This window comes from Cynocephalus volans, chromosome 2 (assembly GCF_027409185.1).
Source record: "Cynocephalus volans isolate mCynVol1 chromosome 2, mCynVol1.pri, whole genome shotgun sequence".
Classification (NCBI taxonomy): domain Eukaryota; kingdom Metazoa; phylum Chordata; class Mammalia; order Dermoptera; family Cynocephalidae; genus Cynocephalus; species Cynocephalus volans.
This window is the reverse complement of record NC_084461.1, coordinates 63,619,773-63,646,152: the sequence shown is the minus strand read 5'-3', so window position 1 is coordinate 63,646,152 and position 26,380 is coordinate 63,619,773. Positions and strand designations below refer to the sequence as shown.

At 33.2% G+C, this 26,380-nt stretch overlaps 1 protein-coding gene across 3 annotated transcripts in view; it reads right to left on the bottom strand.

Moving 5' to 3' along the window:
• Nucleotides 1–3,082: 3,082 nt before the first annotated feature.
• POLK (DNA polymerase kappa) overlaps nt 3,083–26,380 on the bottom strand; it is a 67,210-nt gene continuing 43,912 nt past the window's right edge. For 2 of the 3 annotated variants that reach the window (XM_063085125.1, XM_063085124.1), the window contains exons 5-15: nt 24,546–24,677; nt 21,226–21,379; nt 17,270–17,509; nt 15,929–16,053; nt 14,510–14,676; nt 12,611–12,643; nt 9,307–9,403; nt 7,072–7,243; nt 4,428–5,393; nt 3,772–3,814; nt 3,083–3,581 (exon numbers count right to left, since the gene is read on the bottom strand). In XM_063085125.1, the coding sequence (XP_062941195.1) occupies nt 3,497–3,581; nt 3,772–3,814; nt 4,428–5,393; nt 7,072–7,243; nt 9,307–9,403; nt 12,611–12,643; nt 14,510–14,676; nt 15,929–16,053; nt 17,270–17,509; nt 21,226–21,379; nt 24,546–24,677 (2,214 nt within the window). In that variant the 3' untranslated portion in view covers nt 3,083–3,496. The remainder of the gene's footprint in view (nt 3,582–3,771; nt 3,815–4,427; nt 5,394–7,071; nt 7,244–9,306; nt 9,404–12,610; nt 12,644–14,509; nt 14,677–15,928; nt 16,054–17,269; nt 17,510–21,225; nt 21,380–24,545; nt 24,678–26,380) is intronic. The other variant, XM_063085126.1, reaches the window with a different exon arrangement.

The following is a 26,380-nucleotide window of genomic DNA, read 5'->3' as shown; positions in this document are numbered from 1 at the left end:
GAAAATCATTATACTGACCTTTGGGACAATAAAATACTTGCTTTTCTTTATAATTTCATCTCATATGGATACATTCCTAAAACAATAAAGTTTTGACTTTTAAACTTTACTTAAAGGGAATCATGCTGATAGTATCTTTCTGCGACTTGCTTCTTTTCCTCTGCATCATCACATTTGTGATACTTGTCCATGTTGTAATTAGCTATTTCTTACATTTTCACACTGTGCAGAATTCCATTGTTTGAATATGCATGAATATACCATGGTAGAGTTTAAACATTCTACTACTGCTGAATATTTGGTTCACTTCCAACTTTTGACTATTATAGTGCTGCTATGAACATTCTTGTACATGCCTCCTCGGGTACATGTTCAATAGCTGCCCCAAGGCATGGCATTAGTTAGGGTACCAGCAGAAAACAAAATTATAATTTGAGATGAATTTAAGGAAGGGACCATTTACAAATGTGCAAGCAGAATGTAGAGAAAACACGAAGGATTGTGTGCACCCTAGGGCTAATAAGAGCAAAGCTCTGTTGCCACTCTTAGGCCTGAAGGGGCAAGGGAAGGAGAAAGAGTAGAGAATGCAGTATGATGTTGATTGCCTACCAGAATTTATGACCTTTGGTCAAGGGACCCAGCCAGCTTGTGACAATTCTACAGAAAGGTGAATGAGGGAATATGTACCCAATTGTATTTTCCTTCCTTCCTCCAATTTCTTGCTGCGGCTCCCCCATTGCCCTAGTGCCTCACTGGACATAGGGCACAGTACAGAAGGGCACAGAGTGGATCTAGAGTGCAAATATAAGATAACCAGCAAAGACGTATACTTAGGAGTGCAACTGCTGGGGTTTTTGAGTGTGCACATCTTCGAATTTACTAAAGAAGGACAACTTGTTTTCCAAAGTGAGTGTTTTCAAAGAAAGGAAACTAAAGCTTAATACCATTGGATCATTTCATTTTGTGAAAATGGTAGGGATATAATGATAGCTCTTTGTGATTTTATTTTTCATTTCCAATTACTAATATGGCTGAGAATGTTTTCATGTTTCTTAGTCATTTGGATTTGCTTTCACATGAAGTGCCATTTAAAGTCCTTTGTCCAAAGAATGAAATTCTGCCATTTGCAGCAAAATGGATGAGCTTGGAGAAAATTATGTTATGTGAAACAAGCCAGGCACAGAAAGAGAAATACCAAATGGCCTCACTCATAAGAGGGAGTGAGAGAGAGAAAGAAAAAAAAGGAGAAAGAGAGAAGAAAGAAAAAGAAAAGAAGGAGGAAGGGAGGAAGGAAGGACAGACAATCACAATAATGTTTTGAACTTTCAAGAGAAAACAGAACTGTGGTTACTACAGGTGGAAAAGGGGGAAAGGGAGGGGATTAGTCAGAAATTGGTTAATGGACATAAGGAGTGTTAACGGACATTACATTTTGTAATGATGAACATGCTAATTATATTGATGTGATCATCATATATTATACATAGGTATTGATATTCAACTCTACCCCACAAATATGTACAATCAATTTTTTCAATTAAAAAACAAGTCTTTTGCCTAAATTTCTATTGACTGTCTTTTTCTTAACTGATTCATAAGAATCATTTATATATTTCAGATGCTAGCTTTTTACCAGTTATGTGTGTTGCAAATATGTTCTCCCAGGTGGTTCTTTATATTTTGACCCTCTAAGTAGGTAAGATTATGGGTGCTTATTACTGTTCCCTATATTTTGCTGTATTTTCTAGAAATGCCCCAAATCAAAATTATAATAAAAAAATGGGTAGAGAAATAAGAGGAAAGCATTGGAAAACGGAAAGAGTAGAAAAGTAACGAAACCATCTCTATTGGCTAATAGATCAATCAAAAAATTTTAATTTTACTTTAAATTATTATTAAATATTATTAAATGATAACATTCGATTAAATGAATCACCTAAATGAAAATAATTTAGTATTTACTGTAATATTTAGAGTGCAGTGATATAACACCAAGGTCAAGGGTTTGAATCCCCATACTGGCTAGCTGCCAAAAAAAAATTACTCTAATGTTGAAAACAGTGAAAATAAACAAGGTAAGACAGAAAACAACTAAATATGGTGCTATTTACTTTTCTTTTTTTTGTCGTTGTCTGGCCAGTATGACGATTTACTTTTTTTTTTTTTTTTTCCCGTGACCGGCACTCAGCCAGTGAGTGCACCGGCCATTTCTATATAGGATCCCAACCCGCGGCGGGAGCGCCGCTGCGCTCCCAGCGAGTGCGCCACGGGCTCGACCCTGACGATTTACTTTTTAATACATTATATCAGTCCTTCATTGAACTTAATTTTGTACAGAATTTACATAAGTAAATCAAGAACCACATGCTATAGTGTATTTGTATTTGCTGTAGTGTACAATAATATCAGGCATGAGATTAGCATGCTAACAAGCATTAAATCTAATTTAAAACAATCTAGTAATTAAAACTCAAGTTACCACTTTGGCCAAAGGCTATGCAAGACCATAATTAAGCTATCAGTAAAATGTTATTTCCTTATATATTTAGATAATGAGCTAAAATATGAAGTTGGAAAGGAGAAAACAAAAATATAGGAGAATAAAAGATTCATTTCCTTGCGGCAATGAAGACAAGCAATACAGATAATGGTTTCTATCTACATGTTCCAATTAAATATTTTTTTAATAAGAACTTATTGATAGCACAGAAGTGTTTTGGAGCAACTACTTTAGCTAACTACTAAGTTCTCTTCTTTCACAAATATTAATAAAAATGTGATAAGAAATGTAACTAAGTGACTTGTTTTAATACACATAAATCTTTTGAATTGCACATTTTTCTTTTGAAGGTTATAATAAAAATAATGTGACTGTACAATGCATTCTTTTTTGTAGATTTGTGCAAAGTACAAGCATAACTGCCAAGAAAAAAGATACTACCATTTACAAGACCTATATGTAAAAAAACTTTAAATCTTAGACTAAATATCTTTTAAAGTGAATCAAGTGCTAATTCATAACATAAAGGAATTTTAAATAAGAAAAACCAAATGAATAATCATACTTGAAGCAAAAACCCTTTTGACACAAATAATATTGTGATATTATTTTCCTGACGGTAACAAAACCACTCATGCTAGTCCTACTAAGCTAATACTCTTAATAGAACTTACAATAAATTTTAATTATGAATGCTTATGAGGTATCCGAAGCTACTAGGATCAAATGTAGCAGTCCAATGCCAACAAAGTGGTTAAGTGCTGAAAAATTCTTATGCTAAAATAGATTTGTGTGAAACTCTGAGAGGTTATAAATAAGGTATTCAGAAGTAAATTAGTATACATGCCAAATTCTAAGAAAAGGAAATGTAATTTTGGGAGAGATTATTATACATGCCTTCCCTAAATAAATCTGTAAACTTAAAATGAGGAAGAACAAATTCATTGATTATAAAATAACAAGTTCCAATTAATATTAATGTAAACTGTTAGATGTTCATTTAAAAAATATATCAAGGGTGTATCTGGGGTTGTTTGGTTTTATTTTCTTTGATGTTGAGTACTTTGGCATCAGTCCTGGCCTGGAATGGAAACAAACAAACAAAAAAAACCACACAATTAAAATGCAGAAAGAGATTTTAAAAAGTAATTTTGCAAATAACTGACTTTTTATACATTACTTGATTATTTATAAATCTTCCAAAAATTAGACCTCAAAAATATTATGACAGTTTTGTAGCCAAGCTTTACCAAAGCTCAAATTAGCCATACCTTTTTGTTCTTGTTCCAGTCTTCTGTACTCTGCTTGAGCAACCTTTAAAGAAAAGAATGTCAGGAAATTCCATAATGAATACATGAAATAATTGAAAAGCTGTACAAGTATAAAAATTTTAAAAGTTAAAACTGACTGATTAAAGATAACAAAAACTTCCTTGGTACTACATAGTTCACATTTATACATACCAGAAACTAGTTTTATAGCATCATCATCATCATCATTATTATTATTGTAATTTACTAGTTTTATTAGCATTACACTTAATTTTATTTTTGAAATTTTACTAGAGTCAGTGCTACCAAAAAAAAGTTAAAGAGGCTTTCTGGCTATGTAATTACAGCTCATTTACCACTGTGCCTTGGCTAATGTTCTTTCAAGGAATTTCTTTTCTGATTAGATCACTCAGCTCTTTAAAATTTTGAGTTCATTCTGTGCTAAATCATGCCCAAACCAAAGTTTTTCTAGTATTCACTATCTATTGGCTCAAGTTATCTGTAATCTATGGTAAGGTAACTAACATTTTCCTAAATGACCGCATAAACAAACTACTCCTTTAATAGTGTGTGCTTCAGATTTAACAGCAATCTCATTAATTTTAAGAAAACATATTCCTAGAAAATCAAGTTCTTTAAAATGACAACAGATTTACCAGTATTTCTGGAGCTTTCTTTGGGCTGATTAACTGGATTAACTTTATCCTTTCTCAATTCTTGTATAACACCTTTATTTAAGCAAACATCCACATGCACATTGAACAGGGTAAGATCTGAAGTCTTTTGTTCCAGGTTACAAACAGGACAAACTAGAGCTTGGCCTGTTTTCACTTCAAATAAACAAGGCTGGAGGGATTCTTGCCTACTTAACAACCCAACATCTTCATTTTCCAATGAAATGGTACAAGAAGAATTCTGATGACAGTGTTCAATATTTAAAAACTTGCTTGGAAGACTAGAACATTCCTCCCTGCTGTGCTTATAACTTGAAGCATCTATACTTTTTGCTTTAGATGACTTATCTATAGTATCTACCAATTCTACACAATCTTCTGAAGTGATTTCCATATTTCTCTGATGGGTTTCATAATCTTGCTTCTCATGAAGTGAAAAAGAATGATGCACATTTTCTTTCCTGTTAACTTTGGTAGAGGAAGCATGTGAACATGAGAACATTTCAGAGTATTCACTGATTGAAGGTCCATCAAGACATGCATCCACATGTTTATTGAAAGCTTCCAGACTGATGCTTCCTTGCTCCCTAAAGCAAACAGGACAGGTAAATATCTGACAGTTATCTGAATTCTCTGATGTTTCTAAATTCTCATTCATCTTCTTTAAAACTTGGAATGATTGTGATGTTTGTAAACTTTGTTTATCCACAGTCTCACATTTAAATGTGTCTTGGTGGTTCCATTTCCTTTCTGATCGTTTTTTATCAAAGAAACTCTTCTTATGAGACATATCTAGAGGTTTTACAAACTGATCTTTGTCAGTTTTCTCTAGTATACAGGTAGTGGCTGGCAAAGCTTGGTTTCCAGCCTGTAAGAAGCCAATAATGCTCCTTTGTTGTTGCTGATGTTTCTTTTCTTCTTCATTGGGAAAACCAGATATCCGAACACCTAGTTAGACCAACCACAATTAATCAATTTCAAATTCAACAAAGCCAGTTCACTCACAATGGACAAAAATATTTTGCATAACATTGCTGTGACATATATACGAAAGGCTGCTTAGAGACAAATAATTAGCAACATGATATATTTTCTAAATTAAAGGATGCTTTTTCAAAGCTGGTATTACGAGTGCAAATATATTTTCCTTTAAAAAAAGGAAAAGGGTATTATTAAATATTAACTACCTACTGGAGTTGACATGATTATATAGGATTTTCAATTAATATCTGACATGTAATACTATTAAGTAACGAATTGGAGTCCATTACACAGACTCTTAAGCTCTTTTTTTTTCAGTAGACTTTAATTTTTAGAGCAGTTTTAGGTTCAAAGCAAAATTGAGCTGAAGTTACAGAGTTCCTATATACCCTTTGCCCCCACACATTCACAGCCTCCCCACTATCAATATCCCCCACTGTGGTGCATTTGTTACAACTGATGAACCTACACTGACACAACATTACCACCCAAAGTCCCATAATTTACATTAGGGTTCACTCTTGGTGTTGCACATTCTATGGATTTGAACAAATTAATAGTGACATGTATCCACCATTATAGAATCATGCAGAATAGTTTCACTGCCCTAAAAATTCTGTGTGCTCTGCCTATTCATCCCTCCCTCTACTCTAACCCCTGACAACTGCTGATCTTTTTATTGTCTCCACAGTTTTGCCTTTTCCAGAGTGCCATATGGTTGGACTTATACAGTATGGAGCCTTTTCACATTGGCTGCTTTCACTTAACAATATGCATTTAAGCTTCCTCTAGGTCTTTTCATGGCTTGATAGCTCATTTCCTTTATATGTTGAGTATTATTTCATTGTCTGGATATACCACATTTTATCCATTCACCTACTTAAGGACATCTCGGTTGCTTCCAAGTTTTGGCAATTACGAATAAAGCTTCTATAGACATCTGCTCTTTGGCTCTTAATTAAAACACTTTATTCAATCAATTTCAGTGTGTGCTATCTTTCATATATGAAAGTATGTCTAACAGCCCACTACTATAGTAAAGTGAGCATTTGGAGTGCTGATCCATACACATTCTCTCACCCAGTTCACTTTGGAAACATGGATTGTTTATTTCTTTTTACCATGTAGTGGCTGGAGATGTGATTTCACAGCATTAATCCCTTACCTGTAATTCTGAAATCCAGAAGTTCTGAAAATTATAAGCAACAAATGATAATTGATAAGTGAATTAATGTGAAGCTATTTAAAGTCTGTATAGTCTGAATATTTTTTTGTTTTGCTACAGAAATACTAATGTGTTTGGTCATGGGGTACTCCCCAAAGCAGTATTATATAATGTACTCAATATGCACTGAATTTGCTTTCTAAATCTGTAAAAGTTTTGAATTGTGAAAGCATACCTAGCCCCAAGAATTGTATTAGGTAATAAGGAAAACAACAACTTTAATTGGTTCTTACTGGAATTAAACTAATGATCACAGCTTCACATGCATCAGGTTCTAAGAATTAAGATAAATGGCAGTAGCACAATAAGAACTTCCAAAACAGGTTTAAGAAATAAAATGGAGGTGACAGTATTTACAAAGTTGATTATTTGGGAAAATCTAAGTAGATTTAAGGAAAAACAAGAAAAGAAAAGTCATACCCATAAGTCTTAATCTCAGGGGATGTGGAAAATCAGCATCAATTTCTGTTCTTAGCAAATCCTTAGCAATAGCAAATATTTCTTGGGCAGTAGAAACAATAGATGAAACTGTAGATGCACGAGTTTTTACTTCAAAATTCACATTCTTCAGCTTAATGGTAACAGTTCTACCCTATAACATAAGAATGCGTCATTATATATGGCTTTCTAACTTCTAGAAAAAAGTTATATTTACAGGTTAGAAAAATTCAGAAAAGTCTCTTGAGTACAGCACATATAAGAATATGGAAGTATAATCAATTATTTATAAAACATGGTATGAGAACTGTCATAAAGGATATTTAAAATCCATAAGTAATCTAAAAATTCCATTTTGGCCAATAATTATTATTCCCTTCCTCAACCAAAATTTTTTTTTTTTTTGACCAGTAAGGGATCGCAACCCTCGGCAAGGTGTGGTCCACACCACGCTCAGCCAGTGAGCGCACGGGCCATCCCCATATAGGATCCGAACCCGCGGCCTCGGTGCAACCAGCGCCACACTCTCCCGAGTGAGCCACGGGGCCGGCCCTCAACCAAATTTTTATAAATGAACTTTATATAAAGGGCAGAGTTAACTGATCATTTTTCTTTTTAGTAAATCTCTTTTAGAGGTTAATTCAGTATCTAAAAAGGAAGGAAAAACAAATCTTTCTAAACGTGGCTCATTGAAAAGATCTTACATGTAAGAACTCCCTTTACAGTTAGTGTTTTATGGGTACAGAGTTTCAAGTGGGGATGATGAAAAAGTCTGGTGATGGATGATAGTGACGATTGCACAACAATGAAAACGTACTTAATGCCACTGAACCACACACTTGAAAATGGTTAAAATGGTAAATATTTTATGTTATGTGTATTTTAGTGAAACATAATTCCTGCCCTCCCTCACTTGAGGATGGGTTAGACTTACTGACTCACTTCCAAAGGAAAAAACAGTAACTTCACAGTGGAGAAACCTAGCAAACACTACCTTAACCAAATGATGAAGGTTAACATTACTCATGATGTCATGTGGCTATCATATACCCCCTGATAGGATGTGATGAGAAGGGCTCTTCACCTTTGTGGTATACTTTCTAAAACCCATAATCCCAGTCTACTCATGAAAAAAACCATCAGACAAACCCACGTTGGGGGACATTATGCAGGATACCTGGCCAGTATTCCTCAAGACTGCCAAGGTCATGAAAAAGAAGGGAAGACTAAGAAACTGTCACAGACCAGAGGAGACTGAGGAGACATGACAGCTAAATGCTATGTACTTCCCTGGACTGAAGCCTAGAAGAGAGAGGACATTAATGGAAAAATAAGTAAAATTGAAATGAAGTCTGGAGTTTAGTTAATAGCAATGTGCTGTCACAGTTTCTTACTTTTGACAAATGTACTATGGTAACATAAAATGTTAATAATGGAGGAAACTGGGTGAGGATTATACTGGAACTCAATATTACTTTTGCAACTTTTCTGTAAATCTAAGATGATTCTAAAATTAAACATTTATTTAAAATATATTTTAAAAAGAATTCTCTTTATACTCAAGGTATGATAGAGAAGGATTTTAAGAAAAATATTCACAATATACCCCATTCTTTGTAATAACTTTTTAATAATTTCATACTACTCTTTGTAATATCTCTACTGGTCTGAGAGTGTTGGGAAAATACTAAATATGGATTTTTGTGGGTAAAGATTACAAAACAGAAAGTTCAAAGCCTTCCAGGCTTTTTTTCTCAATGTGTTAAGCAACTTGGGTTAGAACCATGAAATACAATGCCTATTCTAGAAGGTCACTGTCTACATGAAAAAAACATTAAAGAATGATTGGAAAGGCACTTATAATATGTGAATACAGTTCTAGGGAAATCCTTCCCTTTGCTTTATTCTCTAATGCCAATATTACTCTGATTTTGAACTTACTCAAATATACTCCCAAGGTAGTATAAAGTCTTCTCAAATTATACTAGAACCAATCCAGCCAGTTAAGTTTCTTCTTCATAGAATGTTCTCATCATAGACCTCAAACGTGGGTCAGAATTGAGTTTGCCTCTGGTTGCTAGGGATAGGAAAACTCTATTCTAATATTTACTAATTTGTATTCACCTTTAAGAAATGTGTAATCTAACTCTTGCTTTAAGGTAACATTTTATTACTAAAAAATTTAAAAACTAAGAACACCACATCAAAATAAAGTACCTTAAGTCCTTCTTTTTGCAGATCTCGAGCAAGTTCATTGCAAAGTTCTTGGCACAAGCTGTACTGCTCTTCTGCTTTACTTATTTCACTGAATGTCCTAGAAAGACAAGAATGATTTTGGTGCACAAAGTAAACTATGATTCAGGATAATATGGGAATAACATAGTATGTTTAAATGGCCTAGCAATAAGTTATATTTTCTGCAGTACAAAATACAGTTTCCAGATGAACTAAGATATAATTAAGTAAAAACATTTAAGATCTACACAAATAATAAAAAAATTTAGATAGGTAAGCTGGTTAGCAAAGGGGCAATTATATACTCTTGCTCTCTCCACAATATTCTTTAAATGATTAATGTCACCAGCAGATAATGAGAATGCCCTCAGAACGTACAACACACGTTAGGGTATATGCATACATGGACTCTGCTACAAAAGATTATCTTAAGGAAATAAAGATGAGAACATTATTCCAATTACTGCATACTAATTTTCTGGATGGAAAATATCTTTAAGTCAATTAGGGGGTTGGTTCATGGTACCTAAGTAGAGCTTTCTAAGAGGCAACTGGAAATGTAGGACTGGTAAGATTAAATACAGCACTTTTGAATTCATCTGCAAAAGAGTGTTGAAAGAAGTTGAGAGGTGATATTAACATAAAAGAGGAAGGCGCTAAAGAGAGATCAGAGTGATGAGTATAAAACCTTGAGCAAATGACTATTCAGTAAAAAGTCCCCCTTCTAACCCTATTCTCAGGTACTCCTCCCTAGTGACAACCAATGTTGCCAAATTCTTATTCTTATGAATTCCTCCAGAAATACATAAGCAAACCTTTTCTCTTCATTTTTTTATATAAACAGTAGATAACTGTTTAGCACTTTGCTTTACTCAATTTATATTGGTAAGAGTTCCCTATGAGTAAATCATTTCCTCATTTTTACGTAGCTGCCTGATATTCTAATTTAAAGACATAAGTTCATTTAACCAATTCTCTATTCTATTATTTTCGATATTTTGCTATCATAAAAAAATGCAACAAATAACCCTGTATACATGTTAAATGATATGAGATTACATCTGTGGAATGAATTCCTAGAACAAGATTTATGGAATCAAAGTACATGTGCATCAGTGATTTTGACAGATAATATCAAATTTTATGTCTCACTGTGATAGCTAAATAATGGTCCCCAAAGATGTCCACATCCTAATCTCTGGAACCTGTGAATCTAGTACTTTACATGGAAAAAGGGACTTTGTAGATATAATTAATTTATAATGGGGAAACTACCCTGGAGTATACAGGTGTGCCCAATGTAATCCCAAGGGTCCTTTATAAGAAAGAGTCAGTAGGGTCAGAGTCAGAGAAAGAGAACATGCTGGGGCTATAAGTCAACAAGTGCAGGCAGCCTCCAGAAGCTTTCAGTAAAGAAACTGAAAGCTGGTTGGTTACTCAGGGCTGGCTAGTTACTCAGTTGGTTAGAGTGCAGCATTATAACACCAAGGTCATGAGTTTGGATTTCTGTACTAGCCAACTGCCAAAAAGAAAAAAAAAAAAAGAAAAGAAAAGAAATGGATTCTCCCCTAGAGTCTTCTAACCTACCAACACCTTCAATTTAGGACTTCTGACCTTCAGAACAGTAAGAGAATAAATTTGCATTGTTTTAAGCCATTAAATTTGTAGTAATTTGTTGTAACAGCAATAAGAAACTAATACACTTCCCTCCAGAGTTTATACCTTTTTCATTCCCATAGTCTTATCAACAGAGTGTGTTAGAATCTTTGCCAATCTGACCAGTGAAAAACACTATCTCAGAACTTTCAATCTGTATGTCTTTAATTATAAATAAGAATAGCAATATTTTCACTTGTTTTAAAAGCCATTTGTACAGGTATTTCCTTTTCTGTTAACTAACTAGATTTTTGTTCATTTTTTTCTATTTTATTAGACCTTTATTATTGATTATGAGTTCTTCACATATTATAGAATTTACCTCTTTGTGTGCGATATGAATTACACATCCCAATCCTGTACCAAATTTGATGTCCTAGTGCAATTTTTAAAAAGCCGAGGACTGGCTGGTTAGCTCACTTGGTTAGAACATGGTGTTGTTAACACCAAAGTCAAGGGTCCAGATCCCCATACAATTGCCCACAAAACAAAACACGAAAGGTAAAAAGCCAAGGAGAAAGAGTTTCCAGAAAGAAATAGAGAACATATTCCTGTATATCAAGTTGTATTCTCAATAACAAATGGCAAAATAGAAGAAAAATTCATTAAACAGGACAACACTATCTCACTTTTGGATACTTCTTTTTATCTCTCTCCCTATGACTGCTTTTATGTAAATTACATACTAAAAGTGCAATTTTTATCAAAGCCATTTATTGCGTATGTTGTCTTGTAAAAGTCATTCAGCTTTTCTAATCACAAATAATACATGTGAAATATGAACACAACCTTGTACTAGGTTAGTGGTCCTCAAATGTCTCAGGGGAACTTTGCTGCTTTGATTACATGAATAATCAAGGGACATTTCAAATAATGACACATTTCCCCAAACATTAAGTTTCCATCAAGATTTTATTTGACTTTGACTCCCAACCAAGATTGTAAACCACTAAACTAGATAATCCTAAACTCTCTTTCATCAACAGTATTTTACTTTCGATGCTTCTGCAAATTCACCCATATTTGAAGAGTTTCAGGAAGAATTCCATGGTCACTTATGAAATTTCCCAAGTAAATACTCAACATAATTGTTCTGATAATAAGGGCTGGAAATTAAAATTTGGAATCTTAAAATGCTTGTTTTTCATTGCATAGGATTAAAATCAACATTATTTATTTATTTAATTTTTCCAGCTCAATTAAATCATTTTATTCATCTATTTAATGAGAGTTAGAACACACACTAGGTGATCTAGAAGGTCCTTCCCAAACCATATATTCATAATATTGAGACTTTTCTGTTTAAAGATACTATAAATATTCAGCATAGAATATATTAAAAGCATAGCAAAGAAAGAAAATTTATCCCTATTTTCAACAACCAGAGAGCCCCTCGTAAAACTAACATTTAAAAAAACAGTCATAGTTAATTTTTTTCCCATTGAGAGCATAGCAACCAAAGATGATAAAGCATTGTAATGAGGTATTTCTTAAGGAGTATGAACTGCTGAAAATTATTATTGTACTTTGCAAATAAATTATTTTATTTCAGCGATATTTTACTGAAAATTAATTCAAACAGTTTAAAATAACATGAATTATGAACAATTAACAATAAATAAAACATTACCTCTCAACGCTCATACTCTTCCTCTCTCCATCCCTTGAAATAAAAAAAAAGTCTTTATTTTCTTTCTAAAGAAGACTGAGTTCCTTTTAGTCAATCAAGAGATTTAACATATCAATACATTACATACCACAAAAAATAGGAAGGTTTTTATCTAAAAATAAAACCATCACCTAAGAACACAGATAAGGTGCTGATGTGATTACATATATCATGGATCAAGCTTGTATCTCTTGAAGAGAACAAACTTGAAAATAGGTAGACATTATAAATTGCTTCTATTAAAAGACTGAATTTTGACTGGTTGGTTAGCTCAGCTGGTCAGAGCATGATGCTGATAAGACCAAGGTCCAGGGTTCAATCCCTGTACTGGCCAGGTGACAAACAAAACAAAACAAAACAAAGAAAATGAATATCAAAACCATGACTTATAAAAACCAATAAGAGGTAGTAGTGTAATAGCTTGGAGCTGTAGGATATAATTAAATTTTAAATAATTTAATATCAATTATCTAGTTTTTGGTCTAGTACATTAACTTCTCTTTCGTATAGTCTACTCTTTATTTATTATACCACTCTATAGAACCTCAGTCAGAATTTGGTATACAGTAATAGGATGAAGACTGGAAATCTGATCCAACTGGCTGAATACCAGCTGCTTTGATAGGTGTAGTTGAAGCCAAAAAGTTAAAATGACATGTAGATTATTTATTTTCCAAATATTTAGTAAACCTGCTATGACTCAAGCACTGTTCGAGAACTTGAGGATACAGTAATGAACAAAACAGACTAAGTGCCTGCCCTTAAGAAACATACATCCCAGTGGAGGGAGACAGATAAACAAAGCAGAGCAGGAAAACAGAAAATGAAGAGCAGGAAGAGATGAGAAAAGCAATACAATAAGCCTTGCAATCTGTCAGATCTAGAAGCCTTAATTAATTAATTGGTTAATCAATTTTATGTGCATCCTCAGTGATTTTATTGTTTTCCTTTAGTTTAAGTACAAGAATATAAAGGAGTTATTTTGAGGGCAGGCTGACAGGATAATGACAAAATTGTAAAAATAGCATCCAACATTGATTTCCATGATTCCTATTCTTTTTGTATTCCTTTCTTTCATCCTCCCCTAACAGTTTTCCCTTCTAGCTCTAGGGTACCTCTTTCTAAGACCTAGATGAAAGAATGACAGGAAAGAAAACCCAGGCCTTTCCTACAGTTGTTCCCTCTTCTCCCAGCCCTTTGCATGGCTAACTCCCCCAGTCCCCGCCTCTGAATGATTGCTGCCAACACCCATGCTTACCTCCAAATTATTTTCTATGCCCTCATGCTGCTTTACTTTCATTTGTTTATTTGGTTGTTTTCTGTCTCTCACAATAGTCTGTAAACTCCATAAAGGCAGGACTTTGTCCTACTCACTGCTATCATCCCTAATGTCTAGAACAGTGCCTAACATAAAGTAAGTACTAGGTATTAAATGAATGAATCATTTACAAATCTAGAAAAGAAAAGAAATATAGTTAGTTCATCAAAGAATCATTAAATCTCCTTGCTTAAAGAGTGAATTATGGAATGTGAGCCATCTTTTGCTGCTCAACAACCTGACCACCAGCATTCCTCTTATGTTCTGAACAAAGTATAAGGCAGGGATAGAAAAGACGGTAGCCATCATTCCGCTTGTCCATCTACACAACTGCTGAAGCCAACCTAAGAGCGATTCTTTATTCCTCTTTTCCTTTTCTTACACATCCAATCTGTTGACTTTAATTCAAAAATTATACTGTGAATTAAACTAGCCTAAAACAATTTTAAAACATGTTAGTCTTATAGCCTTCACCTGAATAGTTAAAACTGATATTTCAGAAAATGATAAAGAAAAAGCAGTATGACTATACATATAGATACCTTTCCAGGTGTGTTGAACCCAGACCCAGTGAGATATGAAGGAAATAATGCCAAGATGTTTCAGAGAAAAGGAGAGAAAGTAATGCCCTCTGTTGGTATAGTTCCGTACAAGTAGTAATTCCAAGGGCCCTTAACATTTTCTCTGTAACTTTTCCTATTCCAGAAACCTAGAAGAAAATCGATATTTATCATTAACAGATTGTTAAATTAGGGTAAACACTGAGATTATCATCTTTTTATGTGTTTTCAATCAGTAAAATGTATAAATAATGTGACCATCTTTACAAGTCATGCAAGAAAACTGCTTTAATTACTTTTTGGCCACATTTCCTAAACTAGTGTTCTATGGAATTTTAAGGCATCCTTAAAAAGGAGTCCTGTGATCATATAAACTTGGGGAATGGTGGGATAAACAAATATAAACGGAACTTTCTACTGTAAGATTTATGAAACTTTAATATACTAATATACATAGTGACCCACCAATGGTGGTAAACTCCAGTTATGTGACCCAGACCCTTTTTTTTTTTTTTTGTCCTTTTTTGTGACCGCGCTCAGCCAGTGAGCGAACCGGCCATCCCTATATACGATCCGAACCCGCAGTCGGAGCGCTGCTGCGCTCCCAGCGCCGCACTCTCCCGAGTGAGCCACGGGGTCGGCTCCAGACCCTTTTTTAATGGGGCACCTATTCATACCTTATGAAACATGCTGGAAAACACTGGTTTATAGCTATACCTTACATTTCAGCTATACCATACTATTCAGTAACCATTACATATTATATACTTTACTCTAGCCTTTCTTCTCAGCAGTGAAAACTACTTTAATCCATTCATACACATTACGTTGAGTGAGAAAAGCAAGTCCTAGAACATCATACAGTGTACAATGCAATTATTATTTTTTAAAAAGCATATATACATGCAGAAAAATTTAGAAGCTCTAAGAAATAATAAAATATACCTTTTCTGGAACCCCTAAGGGATAATTTTACCATTTTAAAGATGGTAAGGTTTTTTGGCTTATTTTTTGTCAAAAACAAAATTCTAAATCTCTTTGAAGTATCATATCCATTAATCTTGTAGCAATCTGGACTTTAGAATGAATATAGTATTAAGTTACAGCTAAAAGAACTCTTACAAGTATTCTTTTTATTTCCTTTCTCCTTGGCAAGAGTTCACTTAAGTCTGTCATCTATTACTTTCTTAAAAATTTCCATCAAATAAGCTTCCTAAACCTAACTTTTAGGTTTTAATAGAAAGATTTCTTCAAATACAAATTCAATCACTTGTTACAATTCTTGATTGATTCCTATTGCTTTAAAACGTTTCAGCAAAGAATGATTACTATCAGTCTAAATAGTATCTCTTCAGAATTTAGAGTGCATATACAGATGATAAATTTTATATGAAATCTCACCTTTCTAATGGGTAAGTCCTTAATGAAATCCATCACAGCTTGTCTGTTGGGGAGAATTTGGTATTGTCCATTTGGTTTATTCTTATCACTGCAAACTTTTGCTAACATTGTATTTGGGGCAATGCCTAAAAAGAAGAACACTCTGATGACTCAGAGAAGTTGATATGTATGATTTTTAAATATGTAATAACAAAATAGAAAAAAAATGTTAACTGGAAAATATCTGAAATTATATGTAATGCTACTTTAAAAATAACATTTAATTACCATCTATCTTCTCAGGGCTTGCTATGGTTTTAGGAAAATAAATTGTATTAGTTAATGCGGTAGCAGAAATGAGGAATATTTAATTCTCCATATTTTTAATTCTAAGAGTAATTTCTGAGCTGAGTAATATTAAGTGTTGTTATTAGTTTACTTACTACCTTTAGTGGTAATGCAGCATTGTCTTATAGTGGTTCTATATCTACTTCTCAGAAAAGATCCAGAATATAATTTAGGATGGATGTTTACTCTTTAAAAAGGACTTTTGTATAGATTATCCATATGAAGAAAAAAACCAGATTCTAGGTTGTGAGATATTTAAGACAATGATAAGTAAATTTGTTAATCACTTTTGTTACTAACGAAGCAAATGACTACTTTTCAAAAAGATGTTTTACCATTTCTAAAAGTCTTAATGATTAAGATCATTTAAAATAGGTATATTCAAATATATACATTAAACAGTTCATTTCAATTTTTATACACATCTTCCTGAAATTTATTATTTATTCTTATGCTTTGGTATAGAAAGAAAAGATTAACCTAATCATAATACAGCTTTTACGAGATAATTCAGGGTCCTCATGATGAAAATCAGTTATTAAGCTAAGATAGTTATGCCCTCATGGATTACTGACTATATAAAGCTGTTTTTCCTTTTACCAGATGGTACTAGATTTCTACATTGCTAGTTGGTATTTCTTTTGTCTCCTACCTTGTGGCCATCTGGGTTCTCTCCTGCAATACAATCTTGAACAGGACTGAAGTCTTCCAAGGGAAAACAATAATCAAGTACCAAATGCAAAACCAATTTAAATATACTTTGTGCTTAAAAAAGGATAGCTACACGAGATTTATGACAGTTTTTTCTTTGGGCTCCTAGTCATTTCTGCTTGATTCCAATTTATCTGTAGGTTCACAGCTATTCTGAATAGGTAAAAATGTTAGAAGCTGAATCAAAGAATAGATAAGTAAGATGTTCCTATACAATTTATAATAAGAAACTACTAATATTACACTTGAATTAGCCAGTCTAAAAATTATAACCATAGTGGCCATCAATACCCTTTTAAATACCTGCACTGGCTGTCAGTGTTGTTTTTTGCTCAATTCTGAAACGAATTTCCTTTACCACTTCCTCAGCTGATGTTCCAAAAACAACTGAGTTTTGGAGCATTTGAAGATTGTTTTGTTCTTCAAAGTTCACTTGGAAAGGATTTCCTGGGGGCTGTAAATCAGGAGGACTGTCTTCAAAAAGTAGTGGAGAGATGGATCGTTCATTCTCACTCAGTTTATTAACTTCCTTTCCTGGTTTATCTAAATTATAGACAGGAACAGTAACTCATTCATTTCAAGAAGTACATACTTCATAAATTAGGTTTGCCTACATTATTTCTGAAAACAAAACAAATCTAGTTTAGTTTTATTTCTAGGAATGGAGATCAGAAATGCGATCATTTATATTTTGTAACTGTTGAACAAAGAAAACACTGTATCCAAGTTTTTCTTTAAAAGAATATTGCATATTTCTGTAGTATACATCTTAAAAGGAGATATCCTATCTTAAACTTACTTATTTTTGTACCTAAATTAATTGAAATAGGGTTTAATTCACATTACATTTTTCTTTTTTAAAAAAAGGATATCTTTTTTTCCCCTTTATTCTGTAGAGATAAAAAGAAACTTCTTAAATTAGAATTGAGGAATGAGTAATAAGGCATTAAAGGATATAGAATAATTATACCTGAAAAATAAGTTTTGTTTTTAGAGGAAAAAATCTTAATTATTCTTCATTCATGAAGGAAACTTTTCAGATGTTAAAATAATCTGAATTTTCTTCTTTCAAATGTTGATTTTCATTTTGACTTGCTTGTTTATAAAGTATCACTTTTACTAAGGGTATATTTGCAATAAATAGAAATTATCTCTGAAAATTGTGCTTCTTTAAATATACAAATTCTGAAGGTCTGATTGCATCAACCAACATTCAAGTTTAAGGAAAAGAACTTTTATAATTATCAATTAGTTGTAAATTATTATTATTAAACAGTAAAGTAAAGGCTGGCCTGTCAAATCAGTTGGTTAGAACAGTGTTTTAACACCAAGGTCAAGGGTTCAGATCCTCATATAGGCCAACTGCTACAAAAAAAAAAAAAAGAAAAGAAAAGAAAAGAAAAAGTAAAAATGCCAAAATCTGGTTATTACTACATTTTATTTGCATTTTTCACAAATGGACTGTAAAATGTGCTTAAATCTATACTGATACTAAAAATGTCTTCACGAACAAATCCACTAAAGACTATTTTCTGAGCTTAATGTAGGAGAAATACAGTTTAATTGTAGTTATAACAACTAAGATTAACAACAGAGCTTTCTGATCCCATTTAATAATTTTATTACATATAAACCTTTTTCAAATTAAGGCAAATGCAAAGCAAAAATTAAATTTCTAGTTTCAAGATACATATGAATGCATATTATTTGAAAAATAAACTTGTCCTTTTAGAAAAATTTTATAATAATAATGTAAATAACATGACAAACACCTGATTAGTTTCAAAATTTAAAGATGTAATATGAATTAGGTTACAGAAAATGTTTTCCAAAACAGAATTTCCAGGCCACATACATAGTAAGTCTTATTTTCAAATTTAAATTAGCTGTTATTTATGTGTTTCAGTTCTCTTCATTTTCCATATTCTAGTTTTAAAATGGAAAGCAATTCAGAGGAGATTAAGAGTGTGGAACAGTTGAAATGATACCTATCTGGAGCCCTTTTCCCATTCTGGATAGGTGGAAGTCAAGGTACAGGGAGATATAGAAAAACTGCACACCAAGTAAGGTTCCTGTCGTGTTCATAAGCCCTTTCTGCAGATTTCCTTATACCATCTTTTGTACCACATGTCTTTACCACCCTGCTGCCCTAATGTGAGTTACTAGAATAGCAGAACACTACAGTAAGAAGCAAACAATGCTGCCTTCTGGAACGTTACTAGAGCTGCTCCAGAATGGCACAGTTGCTTTTTTTTTTTTATTGTATTGATTATGCATATTCATAGGGTACAAAGGTGGCCATCAGCACTCTGAACTATATTCTACTTCTCTGTGAGGCCTGGTGGTGTAACTAACTGTTGAAATAGTTTCTTATTTGCTTTCAGACAGAAATGTCTTTATAATCCCCATAAGTGAGGTAATCCCCATAACTGAGTATAACACTAGGATTAAAGCATTCCACATAGATAGCAAGTGCTAAAAAGTATATAGTATTTCAGTTTCTCATATTGCTGGGCACTTATCATCCAGATACATATGGCAGAGTAACATAAAGTGACAATTATTATTTTATTTGTATATAAAGACCATAGTTAGCTATACATTTCCAAAGACAAGCACATTTTAGAAAAGGAGAAACAGCAGAAAATGTCCTGGATTGTAGAGGAAGATATATCAATCACCTGCCACAGCTCCCACACATAGTTGACAGTTTCCCATGGCATAATGTAAGATCAAAATGCCTGAAAGTCCAGCCCACAAGGATTTATATAAGAGAAAAAAAAGTTAAACTACTTCAACTGCTTAAAAATATAAAATACATGAAGAGGACACCATCCAATTAAGTATGTTAAAAGCAACACATACTAAAAATTCACATCCTCATAGTGATTTTGGGCATATTATAATAAATGAAAAGAACATTAGTAGAGAACAAAAACATTTACCTTAATCCCAATGTAGATTTTTTTTTTTTTTTTAACATACTCTGTAAGTAATTGTTATAGGAGCCCTCAGGGGATACTTTGACATAGCCATGTAATGATTTTTCCCCCCTTCTCTTGTGAAAAGTATGGAATTGGCTGGCAGGTTAGCTTACTTGATTATAGCATGATGCTGATAACACCAAGACCAAGGGTTCAGAACCGGCCAGCCACCAAAAAAAAAAAAAAAGAAAGAAAAAGAAAAAAGAAAGAAAAGTATGGAACTAACAAAGGGAGATTTTAAGCAAAGTAGCATCAGGTTTTATGAGCCACATCCCCAAACAATAAAGTTATACCAAAGAAGGAAAACCTTTTGCTCCAAACCTCTATGTCCAGAAATTGTGATTATTGTTTAATGTTTCTATTAAAGAAAAGAGAGAGACCTACCCCTTAGGACTTCAAATAAGCTAATGAAGTTGTGATTCGATGACCACATTAAACTTGCTCCAGACGATGCAAACCCCAAACAATGTGAGAGAGTTGGAATTTTATGCTATTGCAGATCCACTATTTTTGCTTCAGGGAAAGTTACAAACAGGTTTGCCCACCACTGCCTGTCCCCTTTGAAGCAGTTAATGAGTTATACATATAAAATGTGGCTGTGGATTGTGAGCAAACCCCTCTGTGTCACCTTTTCATTCAGGTGAATTTTGCTCAGTGGTTCAGGACAGCTCAGACATTTGACATAATCACACTTTTGACAAATAGTTGGAAGCAGTATGTGTAATATCTGTATGTTTCTTGGCATTGCTTTGGTAGGTGATAAAGAGAAATCATTTGAAAAAAATCCTTGGAGTTATGAAACTTCTGTTTCATTACATGTAAAAGAATCATAATAAGGTTTAAGTCAAAGAAAGGAGTGAGAAGACATTCACTGGGAAAGTTGAAATTGGTCATAATATAACCAGATTATAGAAAATTTGGGAAATGAAAAATAAAATCACTCAGTGTTTTGATACATTTAGGACTAATCTTTTTTTTTTTTAATCTGATTTCTAAAGGCCATCTTAAACAGATAACTTCCTCATCTTTGATGCAATCCTAATCTTTTGTTAGTTAGATCTTAGGAAAATAACTGCTACGAAGTTATTTTGTTCAGGGACTCTGCAGCCTCTTAAAGTCTAGAGATATAATAATTACACTAGTATATTTAAAGTTTCTGATTTTTCATTTTTATAAAGGTATATCTAGTCCTACCACCTATGCACACTAATGAGTTAATTCAAAGGGCTGTTATTTGTTTATTTGTTAGTTTGATAATTCTAATAACCTGCTTACCATTTTCTACAGAGTTTCCCGTTTTGATGAAATACCTTCTTTTGTCCTCAGGCCAATTTTGTCTTTCCTGTAAGTGCTTTGTTATATTCAAGTAGGCTTCATCGAGACTCATGGCCATAAAATTGGGATCATAATCAGCAAGTATTTCCTTAACCTTCCAAGAGAAGCAAAAAGGTTTAAATTTTGCTGCCATAGCGAAACCTTCTGTCATATATAGCTCATAAGAAACATTAATACTTTTATTTTCCAACTACAGTAACGATCCTGCAATCAATAGCTCATGGATTTAAGGAATAAATAACTTATTACCAGGGCATATTTGTCAAAATTCTCTTTTGTATTAAAGTAGATCATGAAGGTAGAAGAACATGAAATAACTTATTTGATGCAATCTCTATTTAGCCACCTACACCTAGATACAATAAGTGATTCAAATCTCAGACAACATCATTCCAGTAAGCACAAAAAACGGTTAACTTTTTAGGTAGCCAGTCAAAAGTAGAAGTGGGAATGACAGGATTCTACTCCCTGTCATCTTTTACGATCCTTTTTGTTCATTTTAAAAAGGAATAATCTTACATAAAGGTACTATGTTACTTTAGAAAGTAGTTACATTTCAATTAATTATAACCTGAACATAAAACACTCAATACACACATTATTGCATGTATCCATATGGGAAAACAAAGCTCTATTTATTTGGATTTGGAATGGAAAAGATGACAAAATCTGTACTGTAATGCCATGATAACATTGAATGATGGGGAGAAGTCTGGTGTTGCATCTTGGGATTAAAAAAATACATACAGAGATCAGAATTATAGTTGCTAAAATCCAGAAATGCCTTCTATATAATATAGCTTTATTATATGAAACCATGAAGTTGTTTTTTTTTTTTTTAACCATTGATATATTAGCTACAATTAGAGGGAATGGTTGCCAAAATCATATGTACATCAGAAAACATACTTGACGAATTATGGTATGCTTCCATTTAGCATTTAAAAGCTGTCCACTGAGCTGGTCAGTTAGCTTAGCTGGTTAGAGTACAGTGTTATAATACCAAGGTCAAGGGTTAAGATATTGATACAGGCCAGCCACCAAAACAAATTTTTAAAAATAAAAGCTGTTACTGTATCACGGAAAACTTTTTCTTGTTTTATAAAAGGAAAGCTTTTTAGCTTAACATTATTATGAACAGCTGAGTCAAGGGGAATTTTAGAAAATGGTGATATAAACTTGGCCAAGTTTTACTCATAGAGTGCCTTAATTAGCTTTGTTCTTGCAGAGGAAATCATTTTCATAACATACTCAAATAGAATCTCTCTAGTGAAAATGAAACTCTGGGAAGTCTGTAGCTGGCAGCCAACTAAGATTCTGAATGAGAAGTACTCCCTAGAGACATTGCTGAGTACTTACTAACTTCCTTTACATAGGATACTGATATATGAACTAAAATAGACATGTTCCAGTAAAAATTAAGCAATCAAAGCTCCAAAAACAGTTAAAGTTATTCCAATATTTTGGATAAAACAAAAATGGCTTTTCCTTAAGCTTTCTAACCAAGCCATAAATATTAATGTATCTATAGTGAGTGGTGAATTTGTGCGATAGTTGGTTTACACATAAGAACTCATTTGTTATCTACAAATACACTAGCTAGGTCCTGCTCAGATTTGAAGATTTCTCCAACTTATGTAAATAACCAGCCTAAAGAGAACTAAAAACAATTTAGTTCACATTGTCATACTGTCAGTAGTTTCGCCGATCTAAAGTAGAATTTTTTTTTAAAATTGTTTCTTACAAAGTCTTTGTAGTATTTTCAAACTTAATAAAAGCCTATAATATTTATGGTTAGGATCCTCTCTCTTTTTAATTGGGAAGGTCATAAAAGAGATAAACACAGTAACCAAATGCGAGTGTGCTTCTCCCTCCTCCCCTACCTTTTCAGAGGTAGGCACAAAGCACATTTCACAGACTGTTTTAGAAAGAATAAAAAAAATGTTTTTAAACTTAGGGTGGAGTGTCATTTCCAGGGAAATGAGGTGGAATACAAATACGAGGAGTGAATTTAAAGATCACTGCATGACTAAATGGTAATAAGTGTTAGGCCATAGTTTTTTAAGTGTTTCCATTCAGACAGCAATCTTTTTAACACACTACATTTTACTATGGCAGTCTAAAAGTGTTTGATGTGGCACTCTAAAATTTTAGTTCAAAAATTAAATTCCAGCACTGCATGATAGGCCAGTTGTTATAAAAAATAGAGAAAATGGCAATTTTTCACATATGACAGTTTGGCCATTACCGTAGATTGGATTCCCAGCCCCGCCTCCCCACCCACCTCATTGAAGCTTAAATTGTCACTGTAACTGTTGAGGGTGGGAGATCCTATTATGGTGATTGAAAGGGGCGGCCTTGAAGAGGTGATTAGATTCTGAGGACCACACCTAGTGAATGGATTAATAATGGTGGTCATGGGTGTGGTTCTGAGGGCTTTAAAAGGAGAGTGAATGAGGTTAGTCTCTCTCTCTGTGCTCTGCCATTTTCTGCCATGTGAGACCCCTACACTGTTGTAAAGGTACCACCAAAGAACACCCTCACCAGATGTGTTCCCTGGACTTTGGACTTCCCAGCCTCTGAAACTGTAAGCAATATTTTCCTTTTCTTACAAATTACACAGTTCCAGAAATTTTGTTATAAGCAACAGAAATGGACTAATATAGCAATTTTAGTAAATAATCAAATCTCTATACTTCAGAGATCCTTTTTTAAGTAGTGGATTACCCCCTTTTCTCTTTTATTATTAGCATCTTAGACATTAAATGCACCTAAGCATCTTCACTAGATTGTGGGGCAAAAAAAGCAACTAAGATTAAAATAAAGCGAATTTTTTCACTATTTAACAACACTGACAAAAAGTTTATTCAGAAAAAAGGCTAAAATTAATGAGTAGATCCTGTAAATTATAAAATATAAGGTGGTTCTAGAAGGAAATATAAATTACACATGAAGAAAAAATAGCTATATTTAATTTTATGTTATAATTAAGGCAATTCAAAGTTTGGGGAGATGAGAAGAGTTTTCTAAACAGAAGAAAAATACATAGAAAGGCAAAGAATTGGGAAACAGAACAGTGTATTCTGAGTGTTATATGCAGCTCAGTATTCAACATACAAGCTGAAGAGGTAGTAGTATGTGAGATTAAAAAGGTAAGCTATGACAAAATCTTGATGTGGTAAGTAAGGCATTTGGACTTGACTCTGTAGGTGACAAGAAACCAGTGAAAGGCTATAAACAGGGGTGAGACATTAACTTACCTCTTTACTCACAGCTTGGTATTTGTCAAAGTTTGGGGGTACTATAATAAGTTGTTGGCAGAGTCTTTTAGCAATAAATCCTGGCATGGCTGCACGAACACCAAACCTCCTTGCATGGTAATTTGAGGTAGACTAAAAGAGAATTGACCACAAGGGAAAAAAAACACACAACCCTAAATGAACATATTGATTGGTGTATTCATATGAAACTCATTACTGATGTGCATTTTCAATTCAAGGACATTTCTTTTATAGGCCACTGTCTCGAACCAAGCTTTGACTTTATCCTATCATGGTATTATGATACGATGACTCTCTCCTACTGCTGTTCCTATACTTATAATGTTATACCAGTAATAAGCAAGACTATGCTAATGAAAAGGTTCTCATATTTTCAGTAACTAAATTTCATTGGTTGTAAGGCGTACTTGTAATATATATCAAAGTTTGAATGATAGAGGGTGATGTTATATAAAAGAAATATTATAGAAAATAGTATGAAGTAAAAAAAGTATTAACATGAAGTAATAGTATAATACAAATAGTATAGATGTTACATAGTAATAGTATAGAAAGTAACAGTATCATATAACAGTATACTTTTAGAATTTGCTTTACTTGGGATTTTGGAAATTTCTCATCTAGAACAAAAATCAAAGGTCTAATATATGTCCAGCCAAATCAAGTCTCCAAAATGAAGTGATTAAAACTTAAAATAACTTTTTTAAATTAAGTTTTATTTCTTAAGGCTTGAATATTTTTTGGGGTAAAAATATTTTGACTAGGAGATAGACTAAAAAAGTATGAGAGGGAGAAGAATATTACTTATTAAATCCTATTGATGATGATATCTGACAATAGTCTATGTCAATATGGTACCATTTGCAAAAAATTTTTAATCATAAATAGAATCCTTGTTTGGAATCTCAAGTGAAAATACAAAGAAATGCAAAACAGAATCTATTAAATGAAGGAATTATTTCAGAATAATATCAATTTTCCAGTAATGGTTTTCAAATGACATTTAAAAAATCTTGATCGTATTCAAAGCTATACTTACCCTTGGTCAGTGTTTTAGAACAGAAAATGCAGATAGCACTAGAAAGATGACAAACCAATGCTTTAAACATAAATAAATTTAATGGAATTGGGAGGAAAGCAAGATCTACAGTAGAGTAGAAACAGCATTTTAGATATGAATTCCTCTAACTTTTGGGTTTGTGGTAGGTTGTAAATCACAGCCACAATATTTTATTTACTCTTACCAAAGGGTGGGTTCTAGTTCCTCATGCCAAGTGACTTGCCTTGTGACTTGCTTTGACCAAAAGAATGTGAGGGAAGCAACCCTGTGTGAGTTCTAAAGCCTAGGCCTTAGGAATCCTGCAGCTTCTGCTTTTACTTTCTTGTGACCTAGCAATCATTGTAAAGATCTTGGGTAGATTACTAAATGATAAGGCATTGCATGGAGAGGAGAAAGTTTGAAGACTGGAAGCCATTCCAATTTCCTCAGTTGAAGTGCTAGACATGTGAATGAGGCCACCTTGGATCCTCCAGCCTGAGTTAAACAGCCCTGGCCAACCCCAGGTAGAGCTGAGCCATACTCAGTGAACTCAGCTCAAATCACAGAACAATGAACAAATAAATGGTTGTCCACTAAGTACTGAAGGGCATGTTATATAGTAATAGATAACTGCTATAGGGTCTAAGTTCCAACTCTCAGTGCCAAATCAGAACATTTCAAAAATCTATTAAATTCACCAAAAAAGAATTCTACCTATAACAGGCTAATCAAACATGTAACATCATCATTCCCATTAATTTGGAGATACACTTTT